The sequence below is a fragment of the Phragmites australis genome, chromosome 4 (assembly GCF_958298935.1).
Source record: "Phragmites australis chromosome 4, lpPhrAust1.1, whole genome shotgun sequence".
In the NCBI taxonomy this organism is placed as follows: domain Eukaryota; kingdom Viridiplantae; phylum Streptophyta; class Magnoliopsida; order Poales; family Poaceae; genus Phragmites; species Phragmites australis.
The window spans coordinates 46,324,154-46,345,114 of NC_084924.1; the positions used below are offsets into that span (position 1 = coordinate 46,324,154).

Here is a 20,961-nt window from a genome sequence, read left to right on the forward strand (position 1 = left end):
TATGGTGGAAGTCAACACGTGTGAAAAGGGCCCGTACAATGCTTCTACATGGCTAGTTACGGATATATCTCGGCTCAATTTTTAGACTGAGTGTACCCTTGGCAAGCGTCTTGTGGAGCAGGGGCCATGGCAGGTTCATGGACCATGGTGCACATGCATCAGGGTCCTTTAAAAATTGCAATGCTATTTTGTGGTGTATTACTTAAAAATTGAACGGTTACTATATACACAATGAAATGGTGCATCAGGGTCTTGTTCGTTCTAGCTTCGCCCCTGTTGTGGAGTCTAGCGCTCCAGACCAGAGTAAAAAAACTATAGGAGTATGCTCATACGCGTTGTGGCTCATAGATACTTAAGCGTCCTCTTATTTTATTAAACTATTTAAGCGTCTATAAACCGTTATCCCCATAAAAAATTAGTTCATATGCAGACTCTAGATGACATACCATTTATTATCTCTCTTTAAGCATTCTTCTAAGGCCATGCTTGTTTCTTATTTTTGTTATATTTTTGCAGCTACCAGAAGCTAGAAATTACAAGCTACAACAAACAGTATTTTAAAGAAATAATTTTTATGAGTCAAAAGCCTATTTTTGAAAAAAATAATTAAAATTGAGAAATTTATTGAGATATATTTTTCTAATAAGCTATATACTAATAAGTTAAAAATTTATTGTAGAAGCTAACATATTATTTTTAAAAATAATTTTTCAGACAAATAAAAACACAGTTTTTCAAAAAAAAAAAATCTAAAACAGAAGCTCAAATAAACCGATCTAAGTGTGGTTGCATTCTATATTCCCATAGCTTTCACTCTTAAAAAGCCGGTGAACGCTCAGATTGAGCCCGGTGCGCTGCTCGACCATAATTCACAAACATTTTTTTTCTTTTTTCCATAAGCATCAAAATGTGTCTGGAGATATATCTGTTACACCATATATTAACCCCATATCTCAAACATATCAGCAAAAAAAAGAGCATCACAATATTCCATAGTCGAAAAAAGAACCACGCAAAAAAGAAAAGAACACGAAAAGAGAAGAAACAAAAAGTCCGAATCTCTAGGCACCTGCGCGCCACCCCCGGATGCCGTTAAACCCTAACTCCCCCTATTTCTAGGGTTTTACCCGCCCCATCAACACGCCCTTCCTTCCTTCCCATTCCCATCCTCTTCCCCTTAAACCACAGCAGCGCCGCCACCGCCGCCCCTCCTCGCCGGAGGAAAGCGCCATGGATCGGTACCAGCGGGTGGACAAGCCGCGGCCCGAGGCCGCTGCCATCAGCGAGAACGAGATCCGCATCACCACCCAGGGCCTCATCCGCAACTACATCACCTACGCCACCTCCCTCCTCCAGGTACCGCCCCCGCCCCCCCCCCCCCCGGTAGCCGTCGCGTCGTTCGACCCCGCAACCCGTCCGCTTCGCTTGCGTCGCTCGACCTAGGCGCAGAGTGTCCGGTCAGATCTCGCTGCCGCGTATCGAAGATGGCAACATGTGTTGAGCGGGATGCGAATGCTCGTTGTTTAGAACGTGCTGCGGACTGCTGTGTTGAACGTATGGGGAAATGAGGCTTTTGGATTGGGGCATGCCCGTTTTAGAGTAGGAGGTGTGGATTTGTTACGTTATGTGCTATGTGGCGATTTGCTCTGTTCTGTGTGCTGTGGCGCATCGGATCTTCAAATATAGGGCAAGTTGAGTTTCCCCGGCTGGCTAAAATTGGTGGAATATATATATTGATGGTGCGTGTTATGGTACTGTTGATTGAGGGGATAATGTTTTAGTTTTCGCTACAATTGATTCAGGATGTCAAAAGGCAATTTTGGTATGTAGCTATGGATATCCAGCCTCTAGCTATTATGATGAATTGTGTTATATGTTCTGCTGCTATGCGATCACATGTGATCCCTCTTGTCGTTGCTTTATTTTGTTATGCGTGAGACCCTTGTAATGTGTCGGTTACATATTGTAGGTTGGATGACAACAATAGATTCTGTATGCCCGCCTTGAGTGCAATTGACAAGTGTTGGCGTTTAGTACACTATTCACCTTGAGTGCAATAGTGTTGGTGTTTAGTGCGCAATTCAGTGTAACTGTAGGCGCACCTTTTTATAGTTGCTGTTCAGCAAACTCTTATTATTGAATTGAGTGGGTTGTCACACGAATATTGCAATAAAGCTGCATATCCCCTAACATCATGTTTGCAGGCCAAGATCGACATTCTCTTGGTATGAACCATTCATCATTAAACCAACCATCGGCAGGTTAAGCTCCCACAACCTCCCTGCCCACTGTTTGCTAATGAAAAGGATATGTGAGATCAAACCAAAATAGGAAAGATTTCCCTATCCCTTCTTTCCTTGTGCACATAAAGCCGATCACCCCTGCTGGCTCTATGCGTCCCTATTGCCCATTCAGTTTTACTGTAATCCTGCCACCTAGGCTCGTTACATTCACATTTCGCCCAATCTCCTGCTCATCCCCTTATCTATAGCTTGCCTGCTTCTACCTATCTCAGTGCTCTATCCCTTTGTTTTTTGTATACCTCCTCCAGCCTCCAAAATCCGCTGCATAATGAGACTGAAATCTCACCTTCTAGGATGGCATCCAGGGTGGACCAAGCACAAAATCTAAGCAAGCCCTTGAAAAGGATGACGTTTACAGATTATGTGCACCCGAGCTTGGTTAGCAGAGGTAGCAATTATTGTGTTAGAGAACGTGAACTCTAGGTAAATTATTTTGCTAGTATTTCCTAATAAACTAATGGGTATCATCTTAATTTCCTTAATACAGTGAACAGCTGTTGTAGCCCATTAGAACTGTACCATTTATCGATGGTATACAGAGATGTGAGATTGCAACCTCTCACTGGGGAATGACAATACCTAGCCAATGCATTGTGCGATACTTGTGATCTTCCATTCTTGCACAAATCTGATTCACTTTACAAATTCTGCTGGAGTAGAACCTTCCCTGTAGACAACATGTAATGTGCTATGCTATTTTGGATTTCTATTATTCACACAAATTTATGTGTGCTATGAATTTATAAGCTTTTTATAGCAGGAAAAACAGGTGAAAGAAATTGTGTTGAAGGCTATGGGACAGGCTATTAGCAAGACAGTGGCTATCGCTGAGATCATAAAGGTTTGTCTGTTCTGAGCTGTATTGTTTAGTTGCCATCATCTGGACTGTTGGGTTTGACTCGTATCTCTATCAAACTGCAGAAGAGGATTCCTGGGTTGCATCAAGATACATTAATCAGTTCGATCAGTATTACTGATGTATGGGAGCCCATCGAAGAAGGCCTTGTACCGTTAAGTTTCACAAAACTGTTCTGTTTGTTGATATATTTTTGGATCACCATGCTTTCTTTTACTTATTGTTGTTGTGTTATTGCAGATTGGAGATGACTCGTCATGTTTCAATGATCTCAATTTCCTTATCGCCTAAGGAGCTTAACAAGAATTCACCTGGGTATTCTATTTGTTTTGCTTTGTTTTTCAGGGGTTTTCAAAGTTATCTACCCATGGTCTTAGCTTGGTTCGATGAGTTCGGCACTGTTCTAATGCATTTCTAAGTAATGTTGTTGCTCTTTTGTAGGTATCAAGCTCCGCTGCATTCAGAACCACTTAAGCCAAAAAGATACCAGCAACCTCAGCAGTATCAACAGCACCAGCCAAGACAAAATCAAGGTCAAACAGGTGAACAAACTGTCAGTAAATTTAAGTCTGTTTACGTGACCAAGTGCTAACTTGTTTATAATGTATTGAAGATTCATATGGACGCGGCCGTGGTAGAGGCAGGGGGCGAGGTAGGGGCTGGGGTGGCAGGGGTGGGTATGGTGGAGGCTATGGTGGATATGATAACAAGCAAGGAGGCTATGGTGGATATGATAACAACCAAGGAGGTTATGGCAGATATGGACACCAAGGGGGTTATGGACATCAAGGTGGATATGGCAGTCAGGGAGGATATGGCCACAACCAAGGTGGTTATGGGGGGTATGGTTACAACCAAGGTGGATATGAAGGATATGGTAAGTAGTAAAATAGATTTATATTCCTTTACCAGATTCTTCAGGTTTTGAACAATATCGCTGAAATGTTAATAACGAGATAATCACTACACTGGGAATTCAGTGTCTCCAGATTGCTTCAGTTCATATGTTCATTTTTTAGATTCTATAAAACTATGTATGCTAATATTTTTCTTGTCAGAAAATGGTGGCTGGAACTACAACCGTAACAGAGGTGGTGGTGGTGGTGATGGCAGCCGAGGAAGAGGCAACTGGGGGGGATATGGTGGTATGTACACAATATCAGTTATATGTGCTCTATTTACTATGCATGCATGAGTTAAATCTTTCTGTTGCCTACTTATGCATTTAAATAAAGTCATAACTAATCCAAACTTCTGTGAATGATAACAAACATGATGTATCCTTTCCTTCTGAACTTGTCTGTTTTTAAAGCATACTGAATAAATCATATGATTGGTTATATGTACGTTAGGTTTTATCAATTCTCGGTATGATCTGTCTTGTAGAAATAACATTCTAAAAAAGATCTGAATTTGGTTTGGTAAGATAAACTCTTCAGAATTTACTTACTGCTGTGGCCCAAGTCCCAATCCACCTGTTTCTTGGTCCTGGATATGTGCACTGCAATCATTCACTTTTCTTTCTTTTTGTCTTTTGCGAGCAAAAACAAGCTATATAGGCAGGAATTGTTTGCAGACCAGTTCTCGTTCTTTCCTTTTTGCTAATCCATCCGTCCGCTCTCTTTCCATTAGAGCGATTGAAAGCAAGTGAGAACCTTTATAGCCAGTGAGCTAGTAAGAATCAGCTTTCGAGACATCGTAAGAAAAGGTTTGTCAAGCATTAATTTAGGTCAGTAATGGTGACTGTCATGTAACGAGAAGGTGCTTAAAATGTAGGATTGCTGAAAATCATAGAGCATGTTGAGCGTTTTCGATTTTAACAAGTGCTTTAACTCCATAGGGGTTGTGTTTACTTTTGCAGTGTCTAGTATCTCATTGTTGCTTATTTAGACTAAGAAAAGGGGTCGAGGCCCTTTCTTGATGTTCAGTGACGTCTTAAACAACCACTTGTGGCACTCTATTATGCAGGTCCTGGATATGAACGTGGTGGCAGAGGTGCAGGTGGCCCCGGCGGCAGGGGCTATGTGCGAGGACATGGACGAATGGGTGGTTTCCGTGGGCGGGGCAACCAAAACTATTAGATCATCTAACCCGGTCATGGGGTGCTGTATTGCAAACAAAAACGAAAAATAAATATAAGGGCGCTATCCATGGATGGAACTGTAGTTCTGTTTCCTAGTCCTCCCAGTTTTTAGTATAATCGCCAATGGTCTGTGCCATTGCTTCAATTCTGTGGGATTTTGACGAGAATGTTAAGTTTTTCCTGTGACACCTTTCCTGTATTTAAGAGTGCATTTTTTGATAGTTTACCAGTTTCCAGATCAGCAATTTGAGTTCATTTTTTGATTGTGGGATCCGACGTTGATTTTATCTGATTGCTATGTCGTTTGGGCTGGCTCTGGACTGGGGGCGAAGCTTGAACTTGTTTGGAATGCGGAGCCTGAGATAGAGGGGAATAGCTGGATCGACACCTGGAGTGTCTAGTAGGGTAGTTTAGTGGTTGTTAGACTACAGTTTAGGTAGTTTGGTGTCGGTTTAGGGTTTGGTTGGTGTTCTGTCGGCTTCTGCTCTTCTAGGCTGGCTTTGGCGCGGTCGTTGGTTTCGTCGACCTCTCTTGCAACAGTCCTAGGTGTGATGTTGATTTTCCTCAGCCTTTTTGCGCAGGTCTGGAGGGATCTCAGGGCCCCTGAGGGTATTTAGGCTAGGTCGTCGGAGTTTTCTTCAGCGACATTGGAATTTTGTCCTGGGTCATCGGCTTGGTCTACAACGTGGGTTTCCTAAGCTACCACGATGGCAAAGTTGGCAGCCGATGCTCGTTCAGTGATGTCTTTGTGTGCGGAGTTGGTTGGCCTTGCGGCTCTACTGGTTCGTCCATTTCTCTTGCGGCTACTCAAGGTTTGAGATCTCTTTGGTTAATCTTGGTAGATTTGTTACTTATCGTTGTTGCTGTTCGTCGATTTTGGCGGTTCCAAGCGGAGTCCAGCGAGCAATGCGGACGTTTGTGTGCGAGGACGAAGAATATGTGTGTTGTTGTATTTTTGTTGTTCTTCAAGGTCCTTTTGTAAGCACAGGGGTGTACTGCTCAATGTTTTATTTCAGCCCTTCTAACAAAGAAAAAGAAAAGAAACAATCCTACTGTAGTCATGCTCGATTTCCTAACACATCATGTACTCTACTATATTCCCTCCTGTGATATTCCTGTGTTCCAAATTGGCATTACAGTTTACTTCCCAAGTCTTTGGAACTTCGCATAATCACATCTCTTGGGGTAGGCGTACAGTATAGCCATGGCCTTGTTTCGGCGAATGAAGCCACACACAATGGACACGGTTGAGTGGTCGCTATTGAAACCTGAAGGTGAACCAAAGTGAAACGAAAGAGAATCGAGCAGGCATGACGGCGGCACCAACCAAAACTACCCCGAAGCCTGGACTCTTCTACTTGAGGCCAGGTTTGCGAAAGCACAGCGGTTGTCACAGTCTTGGCTAAAAACCGTACACATCAAACGTTAATTACGTGAAAACATGAAGGAAAATAAGACTAGATATGAATATATGATAAAGGACCTTGTTGGATCAGCAGTAATTTACTCAAAATAAAAAATGTGATAATTGCTCAAACTTCAGTTGTATAAGTAAGGTCTTCAGATTTTAGATGAGCAAATCATAAGAATTCCTGGTCGTGTAGAGCAATAAAGCTTCTTTGTGATCCCATATCAAAACCACATCATTGCAAGTTGTTAGATAAGTATGGAAAAGAGGCCAAAATATAATAAGCTGTACAAGCTTTGAATTTCGTGTGACTAATAATACCATTTCTAGCCTGAGTAACGCATGTACAGAATTGACGGGCCATCCACACGACACCGGCAGCGGGGCCGCGCGCCGGCTCCAGTGCCACGTCTTTGCGTCACGCGAAGGGGTCAGCTCTTATCAGGCAGGGGGCACCAGCTACCGGACACGACGCGATGAACTTGCCTAGCTATGCAGTGCGAGGGCCTTAGGCGAAGACTGAACCTGGACTGGTTCCCGTCCACGTGCGCCGCTCGGGCAGCTTCATGGTCTGGTCGGGGTCGCGGCTCTGGTTATAAACAAGGACAGCTCTCTTCAGCCTCGCCATGGTGCCTAACCGTACAGCAGCGAGGAAACAGCAGGGAGAGGGAAGCCAAGGCCAATCATTAGGTAGCTACCTGGAGGAGGAGGCAGATCTCGAGGCATGGATCAGCTGGTCGGCATGGCTCCTCAGCCGGCGAGCCCGGGCGCTGCCGCGGCGCCGCACGTCGCCGACAAGATCCCGCCCGGCGACGGGCCGTACGCAAGGGCCAAGCACTACCAGGTAGAGCTAGCTTCGATTCGCTTCCTGCTATGTATTAAGATTACCGAGCATTTTGCGGCAATCCGTTGAGAAATGCGCAGCGTAAGCGGAACGATCCGTGGATCCATATTAGTTTCAACTTAAACAGCTAACTAATTAATTTGATCTAATCTTATTAAGTTGAACTAGAGTGCATCCACATGTAACCATGGATTTCATTTACCGTTACACATATGCTTATACAAACATTTTTCTAGAATATATTTACAAAAAATTATACACCAGACTTCGCATATATGTAGGCATGCACTTTCTTACTTTGTAAACCCAAACAAAATTTAGCAAAAAACAATAGTGTACGTCCCCTTGAAACCAAAATGGCGAAAGATCGAGCTAGCTAGCTTTAACACGCTTTAATATACATATGGCGCAAGTTAGATCGAGTGCCAACTGAAGTACATATATGAACGCTCGAAATTAACTGACACTACACAACATTCCAACAGTGGATCAATATCACACCCTTCTTTGATGGAAAAGATGGACAAACAATTGAGACACCAATTTGACGTACTTGTTTTTGTTTTCTAGAGGAATATTTGGAAAGAGAGAAATTCAAGTACCTTCCAAAACTCAAGTAACATGGCACTCAAAATGGCTCACAAGATCAAGGACGAGACCTACCAATACCTGTCAACTATATGTGCCATTTAGTAGTTCCTTCTTTTTCTCTATCCTGTTTTGCTCGTGCCGGGTTGTTTGCTATGTTTCTGTGTTCCTGGCAGGACGGTTGGATCTTTTTTTAATTCCTTTTATTTTCCCAAACTTCTATTTTATTCCTTATCTAATAAAATTGGAACCTCCCAACGTCGTTTGGAAAAAAAAAACTGACACTACGAACGTTGCCGGGGAAACTGAAGCTGGTGGAGAAAGACCTGGACGCGTCCATCGCGTGGTTCTGGAAGGCGATCAACACGGGCGACAAGGTGGACAGCGCGCTCAAGGACATGGCCGTGGTGATGAAGCAGCGCGGGTACCTCGCCGAGGCCGTGGACGGCATCAAGTCGCTGCGTCACCTTTGCCCCAAGCAGTCCCAGGAGTCCCTCGACAACATCCTCCTCGACCTCTACAAGGCCAGCGGCCGGACCAAGGAGGAGATCGAGCTGCTCAAGCAGAAGCTCCGCAAGATCTACCTCGGCGAGACGTTCCACGGCAGGACGACGAAGCGAGGCCGGTCGCACGGCCGCAGGATCCATGTCTCCGTCAAGCAAGAAACCTCGCGCGTCCTGGTAATAATTGACTAGCTTTTTCCTTGCTCGTCATGCATGGCTTCACTATCGTTACACGCTTACATTGTCACGGCATTACTCGCGCGCGGTCTGACGCTAGCTTTGCCGGTCATTGCCATGCACGGTCACAGGGCAACCTCGCGTGGGCGTACATGCAGCAGCGGAACTTCATGGCGGCGGAGGTGGTGTACCAGAAGGCGCAGATGATCGACCCGGACGCAAATAAGGCGTGCAACCTCGCGCTCTGCCTTATCGAGCAGTCCCGGATCGCCGACGCCGAGATCGTCCTGGCCGACGTGCTCGCGGGGAGGTACCAGGCCCGCGACCAGCGAGACGGCAAGATCGTCAGGAAGGTTGAGGAGCTGCTGGCCCGGATCATGGCCCTGACGTCGCCGGGCGGTGGTAGTGCAGCCGACGGCCGACGCGGGGACGATGGCTGCGATGACTGGGTCGAGGACGAGATGGTGGCGCTGCTGGACGTGGTGGTGACACATTGGGCGGCGCCGTACCGGAAGAGCAACAGGAGGCTGCCCGTGTTCGAGGAGATCTCACCTATCTGTAGGGAACAGATGGCTTGCTAGAAGCGATATATAAGTATCTATAGCAGGATCTTTTAGGGAGTGCCGATAGCTCCATGCACACCATCGACTCTTTTCCTCAGCAGCTCAATCTTTTGGATGAACTCGTCGATGCATGGTGCATTGGGCTCAAGAGATGGTTTGTACAATTGCATCAGGCACTGAAGTAAAGCGTGTACTTAAGTTTGTACCCTATGCTTGCATCTGTAGATGTGTTTTGCATGCATGCAGCATGTGTGCATGTTTTAGGGAGTAGTTCGTATGTGCATGGTTTGTCGATGCATAGAAATGTGTACATATCTTTGTAACCAGTGCAAACTTGGGCCTTCGTTCCTGGTCATCAAAAAGTAGTAAACATTCAGCATATGAAATAAAGATATTCGAAGGCTCAGCTTGGCATTGACGTGGCTTTTTAAAATACTTTTTTTTCCTTCTATATTGTTGGTGATGTTGAAAAAATTGTGATAAATAGAGCATATATATTATTCCACAAACATAATTACAAGAATGAAAATTCGAGCTAACTATACACATGATAAGGCAGGGTAACAACTGTGTAAGAGCAGTAACAATGCAACTCTTCATGTGTAACTTGAATAGTCGAATAACAACATAAATCATATGGGACAGTACCCCAACATAAGGACAGCAAGAAGATAAAATTATTGCTCTCAGATTTAGGCACAACAATTGGCCCCAAGACTTTGAAGTCTTGCTCCCTAATTGTTCTATTGATCTAATCAGTGATTGGGCTATCGTTAATATCTCAACTAGCAAAAGGATCTTGGACAATATACCAAGTGAAAGCACTGGATTGTGAGCTGTACATAAACAGAGGATCTCCAACAAAGAGTATTTGGCCAAGGCAAAAATAATACGAGCAAACAGATGGTGAAATCTACTGAAGCTTCCCAGGACAGTGCATATCCAAACAAGAAAGAAATATGCCATCACAGAAACCTGCGCCCAAGAGACCACCAACAGAGAGGAAGCTACCACTCAGATCAACACCAGAGACTAGTAAAATGCAGCACAGACCAACCTCATTAATAGCTCACACATCCATAGCACCAAAGACCCTAATGCTATTGTTCTTAAGCAATAACCCAATCTAAGATCACTTCTATCATCACAGAGCAAGTAAGAATAATCAGCCTGCTGTCCAGAATGTAAAAGGGGGATAAAAACTCACAATGAGAGGTGATGAAGAGATTGAATAATCGGGGCAAGGCACGACTCGAAGGTCGCAGTCCCAGAAATCCAATTGCCCGCCGTTGCGCCGACAAGAAGGAAGACGGAGATATAATGCCCAAACCACACTGCACGCAGCACGTGTGGGCGAACTTCCGGCTTATGCAGCTCCGGACCAACACCACTTCCTTCCCAATCTCCGAACGCCAAATCAAGCCGAGGAAAGCTCGGATTGAACCGGCCTAACACCACTGGGAGGAAGAGGAAATTGGGGAAAACTCACTGTGAGAATCCTTTCATCTGTGTGCTGAACAGAGAGGGGAAGGAGAAGGATCTATGGAGAGGGAGCCCTGCACCGGCCGACCGGATCCAAAATCCCAACTGAACTGCAGCACCTCAGGCTCCCAGGTGCACAATGCGGGCGGCAGTTGCCGTCGCCGCACGCCCAGGTGCCCCTGGCCTCACCTTCCATCGATCTCCTACGATTCCCTAGCAGCCGGCTGCCCTTTAAGGGTAAGAAGCCATGGGCTGGGCCAAACAAAAGCCCAAGCTCATATCAGCTACAAGATTCAGCCCAAAAGAATTCCAACACATTGAAAATTTCAGTAAAATATACAACAGGTGATACACTCAATTAGAAGCAACTTTTTTAAGCTACAACAACGGAATAATCTTACAATAATTAATGAAATAACTAACTGGATTCGACAGTGCAGCAATCATAAACTGACCCAAGACATCTATTTGAAAAAGGGTGCTCTATGGCAATTCAAGATTCGCCAGCACAGAAGCAAGAACATGAGACAAGGTCAGCAAGGACAGGGACAAATTCTTTACGAAGTTGCTGTTTAAGTAGCTCATCTGAATCAGAACAGTACTAATATTACAATGAAGAAAGAATAGGAGGGAGCTCTATTATAATTGCGGGCCCGGAGGTCCACACATAACTAAAACGAACGTGATCCATCCGTGTCCACAACATCGCACTAACGGATTCTGGCACCGAGGTGTGATGGTAATGAACTCTCTACTTGGTTGTGTTCTTTTTCTTTCCTGCATTTCCTTCTCTCCAGGAACAAGAGCATGAAACCGAAGGCTATAGCAATAGTCAGTGAGGTGAGCGTTATATTTTCGCATCACCAGCACCTGAAGTCACGGCAAACTGTCAAGATGAGGAGGAGGATCAGCGCAACCACGATACCGAAAACGATGAGCTTCATCTTCATATTCTCCCACCACATCTTCTGCCGTATCTTTGCTCCCTGCTTCCTGAAGTCTTGTGCCTACAGACGAAAGAACAGATGCTGTCATGTCTCATTGACTGACGATTGTGATAGAGGAAACAGAAGACTGACTTTAGGAGAGAGCAAGCATCTGAAACCTGCGAGCGGAGATCCTCCGTTTTGTCGACGAGCAGTTCAATTTTCTCACCACGATCTAGTACCTGATATACCAAGCGATTGGGTGTCAGATTGCTAGGAAAGCAAACATTGCTGAAGCTTCAAATATACTCCCTTATATCTCAATATCCCATATCCAACTGACAGTAAAAGAGACACACCTTTTCGATGTTTTGCATCATTACTCCCTTGACCTCTGTAACCTGAGCCTTCACTTTTGCAAGCTTGTCAATCTCCTCAGGGTGCTGGTCACAGTACCTCATGTGTTCTTTAAGTTTAGGCCTAGAAAAAAGGCATCCATTAGTAATTAAGACTGTTCATACTGAGTAGCTAGCTTCTATGTAGAGAGAGAGAGAGAGAGAGAGAGAGAGAGAGAGAGAGAGAGAGAGAGAGATGCATGCAAATGTTTAAAAGTAACGTACCCATATTCTCGTTTGAGGCTGTTTGCAGTAGCACTTCTGGCTTTCCCTCCGCTGTATTTCTTGGAAAAATCTTCCTTGACCCTCTCAATGAAGCCAATTGGAAGTTGCCGACCAGCAGACTCAGTAGCAACAACGCAGTATGCTGCAAATCAAATGCATCATCACATGAAAACCAATCGGAGCTTTACCATTCGTATGGTACTGTAGTTCACACATAGTTCTCTACCAAACAGTGGCAAATGTAATCCATTACATATATTAAAGGGCTAAGATTTGGAGCAATTCTAGGGAGCAAAGTACTGTAGGTACTGTTTATATGTATCCCACGCACTTGTATGTACATGTATACATATACATATACATATGTGTACATACACATAACTTTTTTATTCCAGAAAAATATAGAAAGTAATAATAGTTACATTGATAAATCGGCTAAAATCCATTACATATATTAAAGGGCTAAGATTTGGAGCAATTCTAGGGAGCAAGGTAATGTAGGTACTGTTTATGTGGATCCCACGCACTTGTATGAATGTGTATATATATATGTATGCATACACATACACATATATATATACATGTACGTGCACATATATGTATATGTGTACATATACATATGTGTACGTACACATAACTTTTTTTGTATTCTAGAAAAAGATCGAAAGTAATAATAGTTTCATTGATAAATCGGCTAAAATAATCTAAAGTGCATAGGAAAATATCTAAAACTAAAAAAAAAACAAATTTAGTTATGTTCTTATTACTGTCATCTACATGTTAAAACTATGTGCGTGCATAAAAGTACCACTGTTTTTCCCATAATTAAATGAATGTGTTAAATATTGATAAATTCATAAATAAATATTAAGATGTCCAAATTTGATGAATCTAATGTTTTTAGTCTTCTTTTGTCATGCTCTGTGTAACATAAAACAGGCGCAGTGTAGACACGTAATCCACCTAGTAAAGAATAACCGCAATCTGATTTCAATTTGACACTGGATGACAAATTAGAGAATTCGAATGCAATAAACTGTAAGAGAGGAAGACAAACCTCCTAGATGCCAACACCGTCTCCGGTAACTTCTTTTTTAAAAGAGCACAATCAGTTTTTAACTACTGAAACATTGAAAAGCATTTGTTTTTGGTTTGTAACTTTGCTTTGTACTCCTTTTAATTTTTAAATTAATATATAATCAGTAAGGGATGATCCTAGTATTTCCTAAAAAAACATTGAAAAGCAAGGGGAAGAGTATGGAAGTAGAAATGGCCATACAGGCGCAGTAACATAAACATTCCATGAAATAGTCCACTACTTCATACAGGCTCGGTAACTGAGGAAATAAGTAAACGTAAAGAATGCTACTTTACCAGTGCTACACAGGTTATTGTAAGAAAACCGATGAATAACATGTTTGGATGTCATTGTTAGCGTTACGATTAACCAAATATTGGAAAGGGTACATCCATCTTAATCTATGCACCAAGAAAAGAAGGAATATGTAACGTTGTTATCAACAAATATATGCATGGACACTAAAACTTGCCATAATTTGCACGCCAACCTACACATCACAACATTGTCATGATAACCCCATCTTCAAAAAAGTGGAACATCATCATGCTAACCACAGTGATGAAATCAAACATAGCAGGGACGTCAGGCATCACAACTTTTCACCATCCTCCTATTGTTTTTTTGACCAATCCTCCTCCTACTCACATATACCAACCAAAAAACTGACATTTCCTGGTTTCTGAAAGAATCATGCCATAAATAAATCGGAATCGTACATTAGAGTGAAACCGCACACTTTGATTTGTTCATGTCTTAACCTGCTAATTAACTTAACAAGCTTTTAAAATTCCCACCTCACCTGTTGATCAACGAAAACACAATGACAATCACAGAACCGATTAATGAAAACGAAATCAACAAGTTGTATGCAATTCAACCCCCCTAATCAACAAATCAATTGCACCTCCGAAGACGTGAAAGGAACCCAAAATACGCCCGATCCACATTTAATCGACAAGAATAGGAGAACATGGCAAATGTACACTTTACTGGAAAGATTTGAACGAATTAAGCGGATAAGTGCGGCGATCCAGTCAATTAAAAATCCCTAACGCAATCTACGACCGCCTTAAGGGAGAAAGAAGACTGACAACGGCAATGAGCTTCGAGTTTTTTTTTGTTGGGGGTGGGGAGGGGGGGCATTACTGAATCCGTCGTGGACGTGGTAGTTGAAGGTGTGGCCGTCGCAGTTGTAGGAGAAGCGGTTGTTGGAGGCGGGGAGCTTCTGCAGGCACTCCGCGGAGACGGAGGCGAAGTTGCCGGAGACCTCGGCGTGGTCCGCCAGCACGGCGGCGCCGCGCGCCACGGAGCTGTACACCAGCGTGCGCTGCTGCCCCATCTTCTCCCTCCGGCCGCCGGCGCCTGGGCGGGGGGCAGTCTCGAGGTGGCCGGGTGGTGGTGTGCGTGGGAGCGGTGGAGGGGACACGAAGAGGGTGGTGGGAAGGTGGCGGGGAATTGTGGTAGCAGGGGTGCCGCTAAATTTAGGCTTGTGGTGATTCTCATGGCGCGCGTGGTTGCATAAATGGATGGATGGTCCTCGCGCCTTTTTCTCAGCTCCTCCGTGTCTCTCTGCCAAGTGTCCACTCAGGACATGTACAATACGGTATTCAGAAGATGTGCTTATGAAAAAAATTTAACTATAGTATCTTATGTGCTTAAGTGGAGGATAATGTACTTATTTATATATCATTATTTATATTAGCGCTAACAAAACAGTTAACTATATTTAAATATTTATTATCTCAAGTAGCATTGTGGCCTAGCTGAACTGAATAGCTAAATGTACAAGATTAATAGTGTTTAGAAAACCACGGTCTCTGCTAATATAAAATAGAGATAATAATTGGTTAGCAGTATTTAGAAAACCACGGTCTCTACTAATTTTTGTATTTTCTAAATCATTAAATCGATATAATACTAGAAAACTAAAAATTCACTCTCAACCAATTAAATAAAAAATAAACTAAATAATAATTTATAACTATCCATTAAATAGAAAAGAAAAATATCGGACGAAACCACTGTTACCTGCACGACCTGAACGAAACCGTACAATTGCCGCTGATGATTTCGACATATCTTTGGCTACCGCACGATGATACCTTCCCATTGCTGATTTCGAAGAAAGAGATTCTTCTGTCTATTACTATGCTATTAAGCACGATAGAAAATACAGGAAAACTAAGGGTCTATTTTATTTTTTGAATCAACCTATATAAGTATGGTTAGAGGTCGGGCGGAGGAGGATTGGTTATATTAAGAAGATGTTATACCGAGTCGTATGATAAAATCAGTCAAACAATCCCGTATAGTTTTTGTCAACTCTACTAATCACTTGTGACTAATAATAATTAGTGACTATTAGTAGTTATTAAAAAATTTAGTTAAACATTAATTACAATTAGATGTTATTAACCATAATTATTATTGTGGGTATTTAGTGGTGATTATTGACAATTTAATATATGATTAACTGGAATTAGTAATGATTAATACTAATTAGTATAATTTGTTGATAATAATAAATATAGAAATTATTATTTATGCAAAATAATTAAGTTATACATAGATAACTTTTAAGCAATTAAATACGTTTCCGCACCATCCTATACATCAATCAAACATATTCATGTATCATCTCATACAATTAACCAAATAATCTACTTGTACCAACTCATTTAGGACCATCTCATCCATCCAGAATGATTTTATCCCATCCGACTTTGTTCAACTAACCAAACATACCCTAAGATAGTTTTGTATTACTCGTATGGGAGATGATCCCGTATGGGATGGTTCAGCTGAATGGGTTGATTTAAGATGAACCGGTACATGTCTGACGTTTGGTTAGTTGAATACGATGATACATGTTTTTGCTTGATTGGTTGTATAAAATAGGATGACTTGGTATAATGTTCTGTTTGGTTGTCTGAATGTGTTGATCTTGGATGGACTGTTGAGAAATCAAGTTGAAATGTGTATTGGTTTATATGTGATAAGTGATTGACAAAGTTGTTGATTTGGTTTGTCGAGTTTCGGATTGCCTGGGTTGTACACTCTTTTCTTCGGAGAGTCCGCAGTTGAGCAGACTTTGAATTTCGATTGGAATGTGATCTTAGTTGATTTGAGTTTTCAATTCAATATTTTAATTACGGACTAACTACAAATGGAATTGGAGATATGTGTTTGCTTATCTCATAGTGTACAGGTGATGGATGCTGTCGGAGGGTGAACTCCTGTCGCAGGGATCCCGAGAGACCCCTTTTTAGAGATTCGGCCGGGGGGATGATCCTGGATAATCTTGTCTGGGAAATAAGTGAGAACGGAAATAAATGCAGTGGCTGGTGGAAGATGATCGCCCTAATGCGAGAAAGATGGGTGCCCCGGGGTTTAGACAGGTTCGGACCGCGCGGAGGCGTAACACCCTACTCCTGTGTGAGTGCTATATCTATCCTTCAAGGGAATTCTTCAAGGATGTATCTGGTTACAAGAGAGAGCCACTTATAGAGAGCTTGAGGCTCTCGTGTTCTAGCTTGGCTTGAGCTGGTTCGAGCGTCTGCGTCCTTTCTTTTTTCCCACCCTTTTACGTGTTCTCCATCCTTTCCTTTTATAGGCGCGCCGACCTCGACATATCCTGAATGGGAAAGAGGGGATGCGAGTGCCAAGGTGCCACGGAGAAAGGCGTCATCATTCCGTTTTGGCGAAGTGACAGAGACGGTGGAAAAATGCGGCGCGCATCCGACCACCCGCCACTGTGGATGCCCTGCGGCGCCATTAAGGGGGCCCACCGGGCAGCCTCAGAGGTGCCTGGTGCGCCCACCCTGTCTTGTTCTTCTGCCAGGGCAGGGTGGCAGGCGGAGCGCTTCGATCCTGGCAACGTTATCCCGAGGCATCCAGATGAAACGGGACGGGACCCGTGCATTTAATGGATGGCAGGGTCTGACACTGGGGCGTGGGCAGCTGAGAATGTCAGGATGTCAGGATGTCAGGCCGCGCGTGCCTATTAAATGGGGCATTGGGCCCTTGACTGGCTGACACCCCGAAGATGGGACCCTTCGAGTCGTCGGACGATCTTGCGCGAACCTTCGGGAAACCGAGTCCTCGGGGGCTGCCACGTGCAGCCCCGAGCACCCTCTCCCGAGTACTTGGGTGAGATCTTCGGGGAACTGAGTCCTCGGGGGCTGCCACGTGCAGCCCCGAGCACTCTCTCCCGAGCACTTGGGTGAGACCTTCGGGGAACCGAGTCCTCGGGGGCTGCCACGTGCAGCCCTGAGCACTCTCTCCCGAGCACTTGGATGAGACCTTCGGGGAACCGAGTCCTCGGGGGCTGCCACGTGCAGCCCCGAGCACTCTCTCCCGAGCACTTGGATGAGCACTTCCTTCCCGGTATTTGGACTCTGCGGATCATCGGGGAACCGGGGTGCTCGGGAACTTAGAGGCTACGGCCCCGAGCACCTTCCCCCGGGACTTAGTTTCTTCTCTTGCAGGGTGGACCCCGCGGGATGGTGACATGTGGCGGACGGCCAGTCCGGTCTTGGGACTCAGGGACCCCTGGTTCCTAATACACCGACAGATGCAACTTGGCGGTCGACGGTGGATGATTAAAGCCAAGTGGGGTGCTTGGTACCGGACGATCAAAGAGGTCGGGCGAAGTCAAGGGTGATCCTAGCAGTACACGTGGAGGTCAAGCAAAGCTTGGAAGATAGATAAAGACGATGTGTTGATAAAGTCAAGCGAAAGAGATACCGGTGTAAGTGATAAGACGGCCCGAGGGATGAGAGCGGGAGAGACTTGCCGGTAGTCAAGATCGCAAGACGGAGTACACGCGTTGCCATCAAAATGCTTGCTTTGAGAAGCGTGCATAGGGTTCCACGGTTTGACCTTAAAATCGTGCGAGGACTAGAGGATTAAGTGACATCATCGCGAAGCTTGCATCAAGACGAAGTTAAATTGTGAAGGCGTCACGGTCGTCTGATGGATGAAGAAAAAAATGAACTAAAATATCATCAGTGGTAGGTAGGAGTGTACTACATGAGATGAGTATTTTGGGAAGAAGCTAGAAAACTTAGTGATTAAATTTTCTAGACCTATAAATAGAGGAGTATGACTATAAAAAAAGCCTTGAACCAGCCATTTGAGCCTCTTGTACCACCCATATAAGAGCATTGAGCTACGTTTTTAGAGGAGAGGATGATGAGTGCTTAGCCTATGTAATAGATGATAGTTTTGAGAAAAAAATTTATAATCCGCCTAAAATATGGCTGACCTCTTTGAGTAATGAAGTTTATTTTGTTATATATGCTTGAATTGTCCTCCTAGTTTCCCTCTCTTGGTTCATTTGCCTAGTGTGTAATTTTTTCCTTTTTAGTGTTGATTTTTGTTTTTCTTTTTAGCTGAAACTTAACACATTGGGAGGTTGTTCTTCTTGATGCTAACAGCGTAAAGTTCACATATACATGCATATGTGAAAGTGCATCTAGGCCCCCTAAGTGAGTTTTGGCTTATTGATGACAAAACGATTAAGTAACTAATATGTTTATCGAAGCTATGAACAGGTTTTAGTCTCAATTGTGAAGACTCACGACGAGTATCCGACCTTCACCGAAGTATCCAGCATCAGTTTAATCCACTGTTTAGTTTTAATATTCAGAAAAGCCTATTCACCCCCTCTAGGTATCTTTAAGTACATTCAATATGCGATAGAATCTTAAATTTCCTTGCATTTAGACCATCATGTTGAAGATTTTCTTCACTCAATGTTCATCTCTTGATCCTTGAGTGATCTTTTCTCAAGATTCAATCTTTATGCGGGGATGAGTCATGGATTGGTTTGCTGTGGAACCTAGTGCTCGACTCCAACCATGAGACCTACCTTTTGTTGAATCTTCAAGTTTGATTTTTGATCTTTCTCGGAATCTCCGAACTCTCCAGTCCAATCTCTGGACTCCCGATCCCATCTCCGGAGTCTCCGGACTTTCCAGGTACGTGTAGTATTTTTGCTGCGTGTTTGTGTTCTGTTCTGTTATGATTCTCTTTTAAAGATGCATTGAGTGATCGAATCCATCAATTTCGAAAAAAAAATTATTGAGACTTCTATTCACCCCCTCTAGACGTCACTCTCGATCCTACAATTGTTATCAGAGCCAGTTTCATCACTTGTTGACTCTAACCGGCTTTGTGATCTATAAGTGACATGTAGAGAAGTGGTAAGATTCTTCTATTTGATGGGCGTGATTTTTCGTACTGAAAGGTGCGCATGGAGGCTTATCTTCTAAGCCCAGGAAATGCAATATGGAAAGTAGTTGATTACAATTATGAGATCCCTTTTGCTCGCACGACTCAGGTTCAAATCAAATAGTATGAGACCAATAATAAGGCCAGAAATATTTTGTTCACTAGCCTGAGTTGGAATAAGTTTGACAGAGTCCAACACCTCTGTGTTTCTTTCGAGAAAAAATAGAATTTGTAGTGCTTGTCAAGTGGGAAAACAAGCGGGAAAAAATAGAAGACCAATAAGTTCTTCAAGAAGAACCACGACAAAATGACTAAGAAGGCAACCAAGGCAGTTTTAAGGACGTTCGTGGTGGCTCTTAGCGACATCGATACCTCTTCAAGCAAGGAGAAGAACTTGAAGGAGGATGAGCCACAAGAAAAGAACAAGAAAAAGGACAAAGACTTCACCGGCCTTTGTTTCGTGGCGGACGACAATAACGATGACAGTGACCCCGAGTTGGATCCTTCCAAGGTATTGCATTCCTACGATCAGCTTTCCATCCAAGTTGATACCTTGAATGATGCTCTCATTAGTCAGGATATGTTATTTAAGGAAGTTGTGCATGAGTTGAAGGATCTTAGGTTTAAGTATGAGTCTGTTTTTACTGAACTTGCATTGTTTAGGTCTAGGCCCGATATTCATGAGTGTGAGAGTTGCCTAATTGTCATGGCTGAACCTGCTGAGCTTTGAAATGTATATGCTCAAGTCGTCAGTCGGCTTGAAAGTGCCGAGAATAAGTTTTTTGAGAAGGAGTCAAGGTCTACTCTCTTATGTGATTGTAAGAATTGTCATTTGCTTGCAGAAGATATTGAACTGGAAGACAAGCACCTGAAGGAGCTAGAGTTTAGATTGGAGAGTGCTGAGAGTTCTAAGGATGTGCAACCAAATTATTTCACCTGCACCACCTTCTAGGACAAACTCAGCTGGGTTAGATGGCAAGTTCAAAACCTTTTGACTGAGAATGAGTACCTACTTTTCTTTGGTGGAAAAGTGCTCAGAGGGAAAAGGGGAAATGGATTTGATCTTAGTCAAGACCAAGATGTGTGTTGACAAGGCGAGTTTGGCTCTTGTGTTGGATTTTGAGAGGATGGCGTACAACGGGGAGAGTACGAATGTGTTCATCATACCTACTACCTTAGAATCTGAGAAGTTCAAATCAATACCACACCACAATTCATCAAGAAACTCATTCGTCAACCCACAAAGAAGAATTTCACACTACAGTCCAAGAGAGCTCCACAGCCTAAGATGAG

The 20,961-nt window shown here is 43.5% G+C and overlaps 3 protein-coding genes across 6 annotated transcripts; 2 read left to right on the forward strand and 1 right to left on the reverse strand.

Annotated features, from left to right (window-relative positions):
• Nucleotides 1-1,126: 1,126 nt before the first annotated feature.
• Nucleotides 1,127-5,483, forward strand: LOC133916853 (uncharacterized). 4 transcript variants are annotated; one of them, XM_062360723.1, is made up of 8 exons: nucleotides 1,127-1,356; nucleotides 3,061-3,144; nucleotides 3,225-3,313; nucleotides 3,400-3,474; nucleotides 3,601-3,701; nucleotides 3,773-4,036; nucleotides 4,218-4,304; nucleotides 5,128-5,483. In XM_062360723.1, exons 1-8 carry the CDS (start codon nucleotides 1,231-1,233, stop codon nucleotides 5,238-5,240), a joined length of 939 nt encoding a protein of 312 aa, XP_062216707.1. In that variant the 5' UTR covers nucleotides 1,127-1,230; the 3' UTR covers nucleotides 5,241-5,483. The 4 variants fall into 4 exon arrangements, with proteins under 4 accessions (XP_062216707.1, XP_062216709.1, XP_062216708.1 ...); XM_062360725.1 differs by having other exon boundaries at nucleotides 3,601-3,692; XM_062360724.1 differs by having other exon boundaries at nucleotides 3,064-3,144.
• Nucleotides 5,484-7,101: 1,618 nt separating this feature from the next.
• Nucleotides 7,102-9,671, forward strand: LOC133916855 (protein SULFUR DEFICIENCY-INDUCED 2-like). The gene is made up of 3 exons (XM_062360727.1): nucleotides 7,102-7,494; nucleotides 8,394-8,762; nucleotides 8,894-9,671. Exons 1-3 carry the CDS (start codon nucleotides 7,375-7,377, stop codon nucleotides 9,341-9,343), a joined length of 939 nt encoding a protein of 312 aa, XP_062216711.1. The 5' UTR covers nucleotides 7,102-7,374; the 3' UTR covers nucleotides 9,344-9,671.
• A 1,629-nt stretch (nucleotides 9,672-11,300) lies between these two features.
• On the reverse strand, nucleotides 11,301-14,939 carry LOC133914493 (putative vesicle-associated membrane protein 726). Its single transcript, XM_062357594.1, has 5 exons — nucleotides 14,581-14,939; nucleotides 12,354-12,495; nucleotides 12,093-12,213; nucleotides 11,913-11,975; nucleotides 11,301-11,814 (listed from the first exon to the last, which is right to left on the reverse strand). The coding sequence occupies exons 1-5, from the start codon at nucleotides 14,771-14,773 to the stop codon at nucleotides 11,668-11,670; spliced, it is 666 nt and encodes a 221-aa protein (XP_062213578.1). The 5' UTR covers nucleotides 14,774-14,939; the 3' UTR covers nucleotides 11,301-11,667.
• Between the last annotated feature and the right edge of the window lie 6,022 nt (nucleotides 14,940-20,961).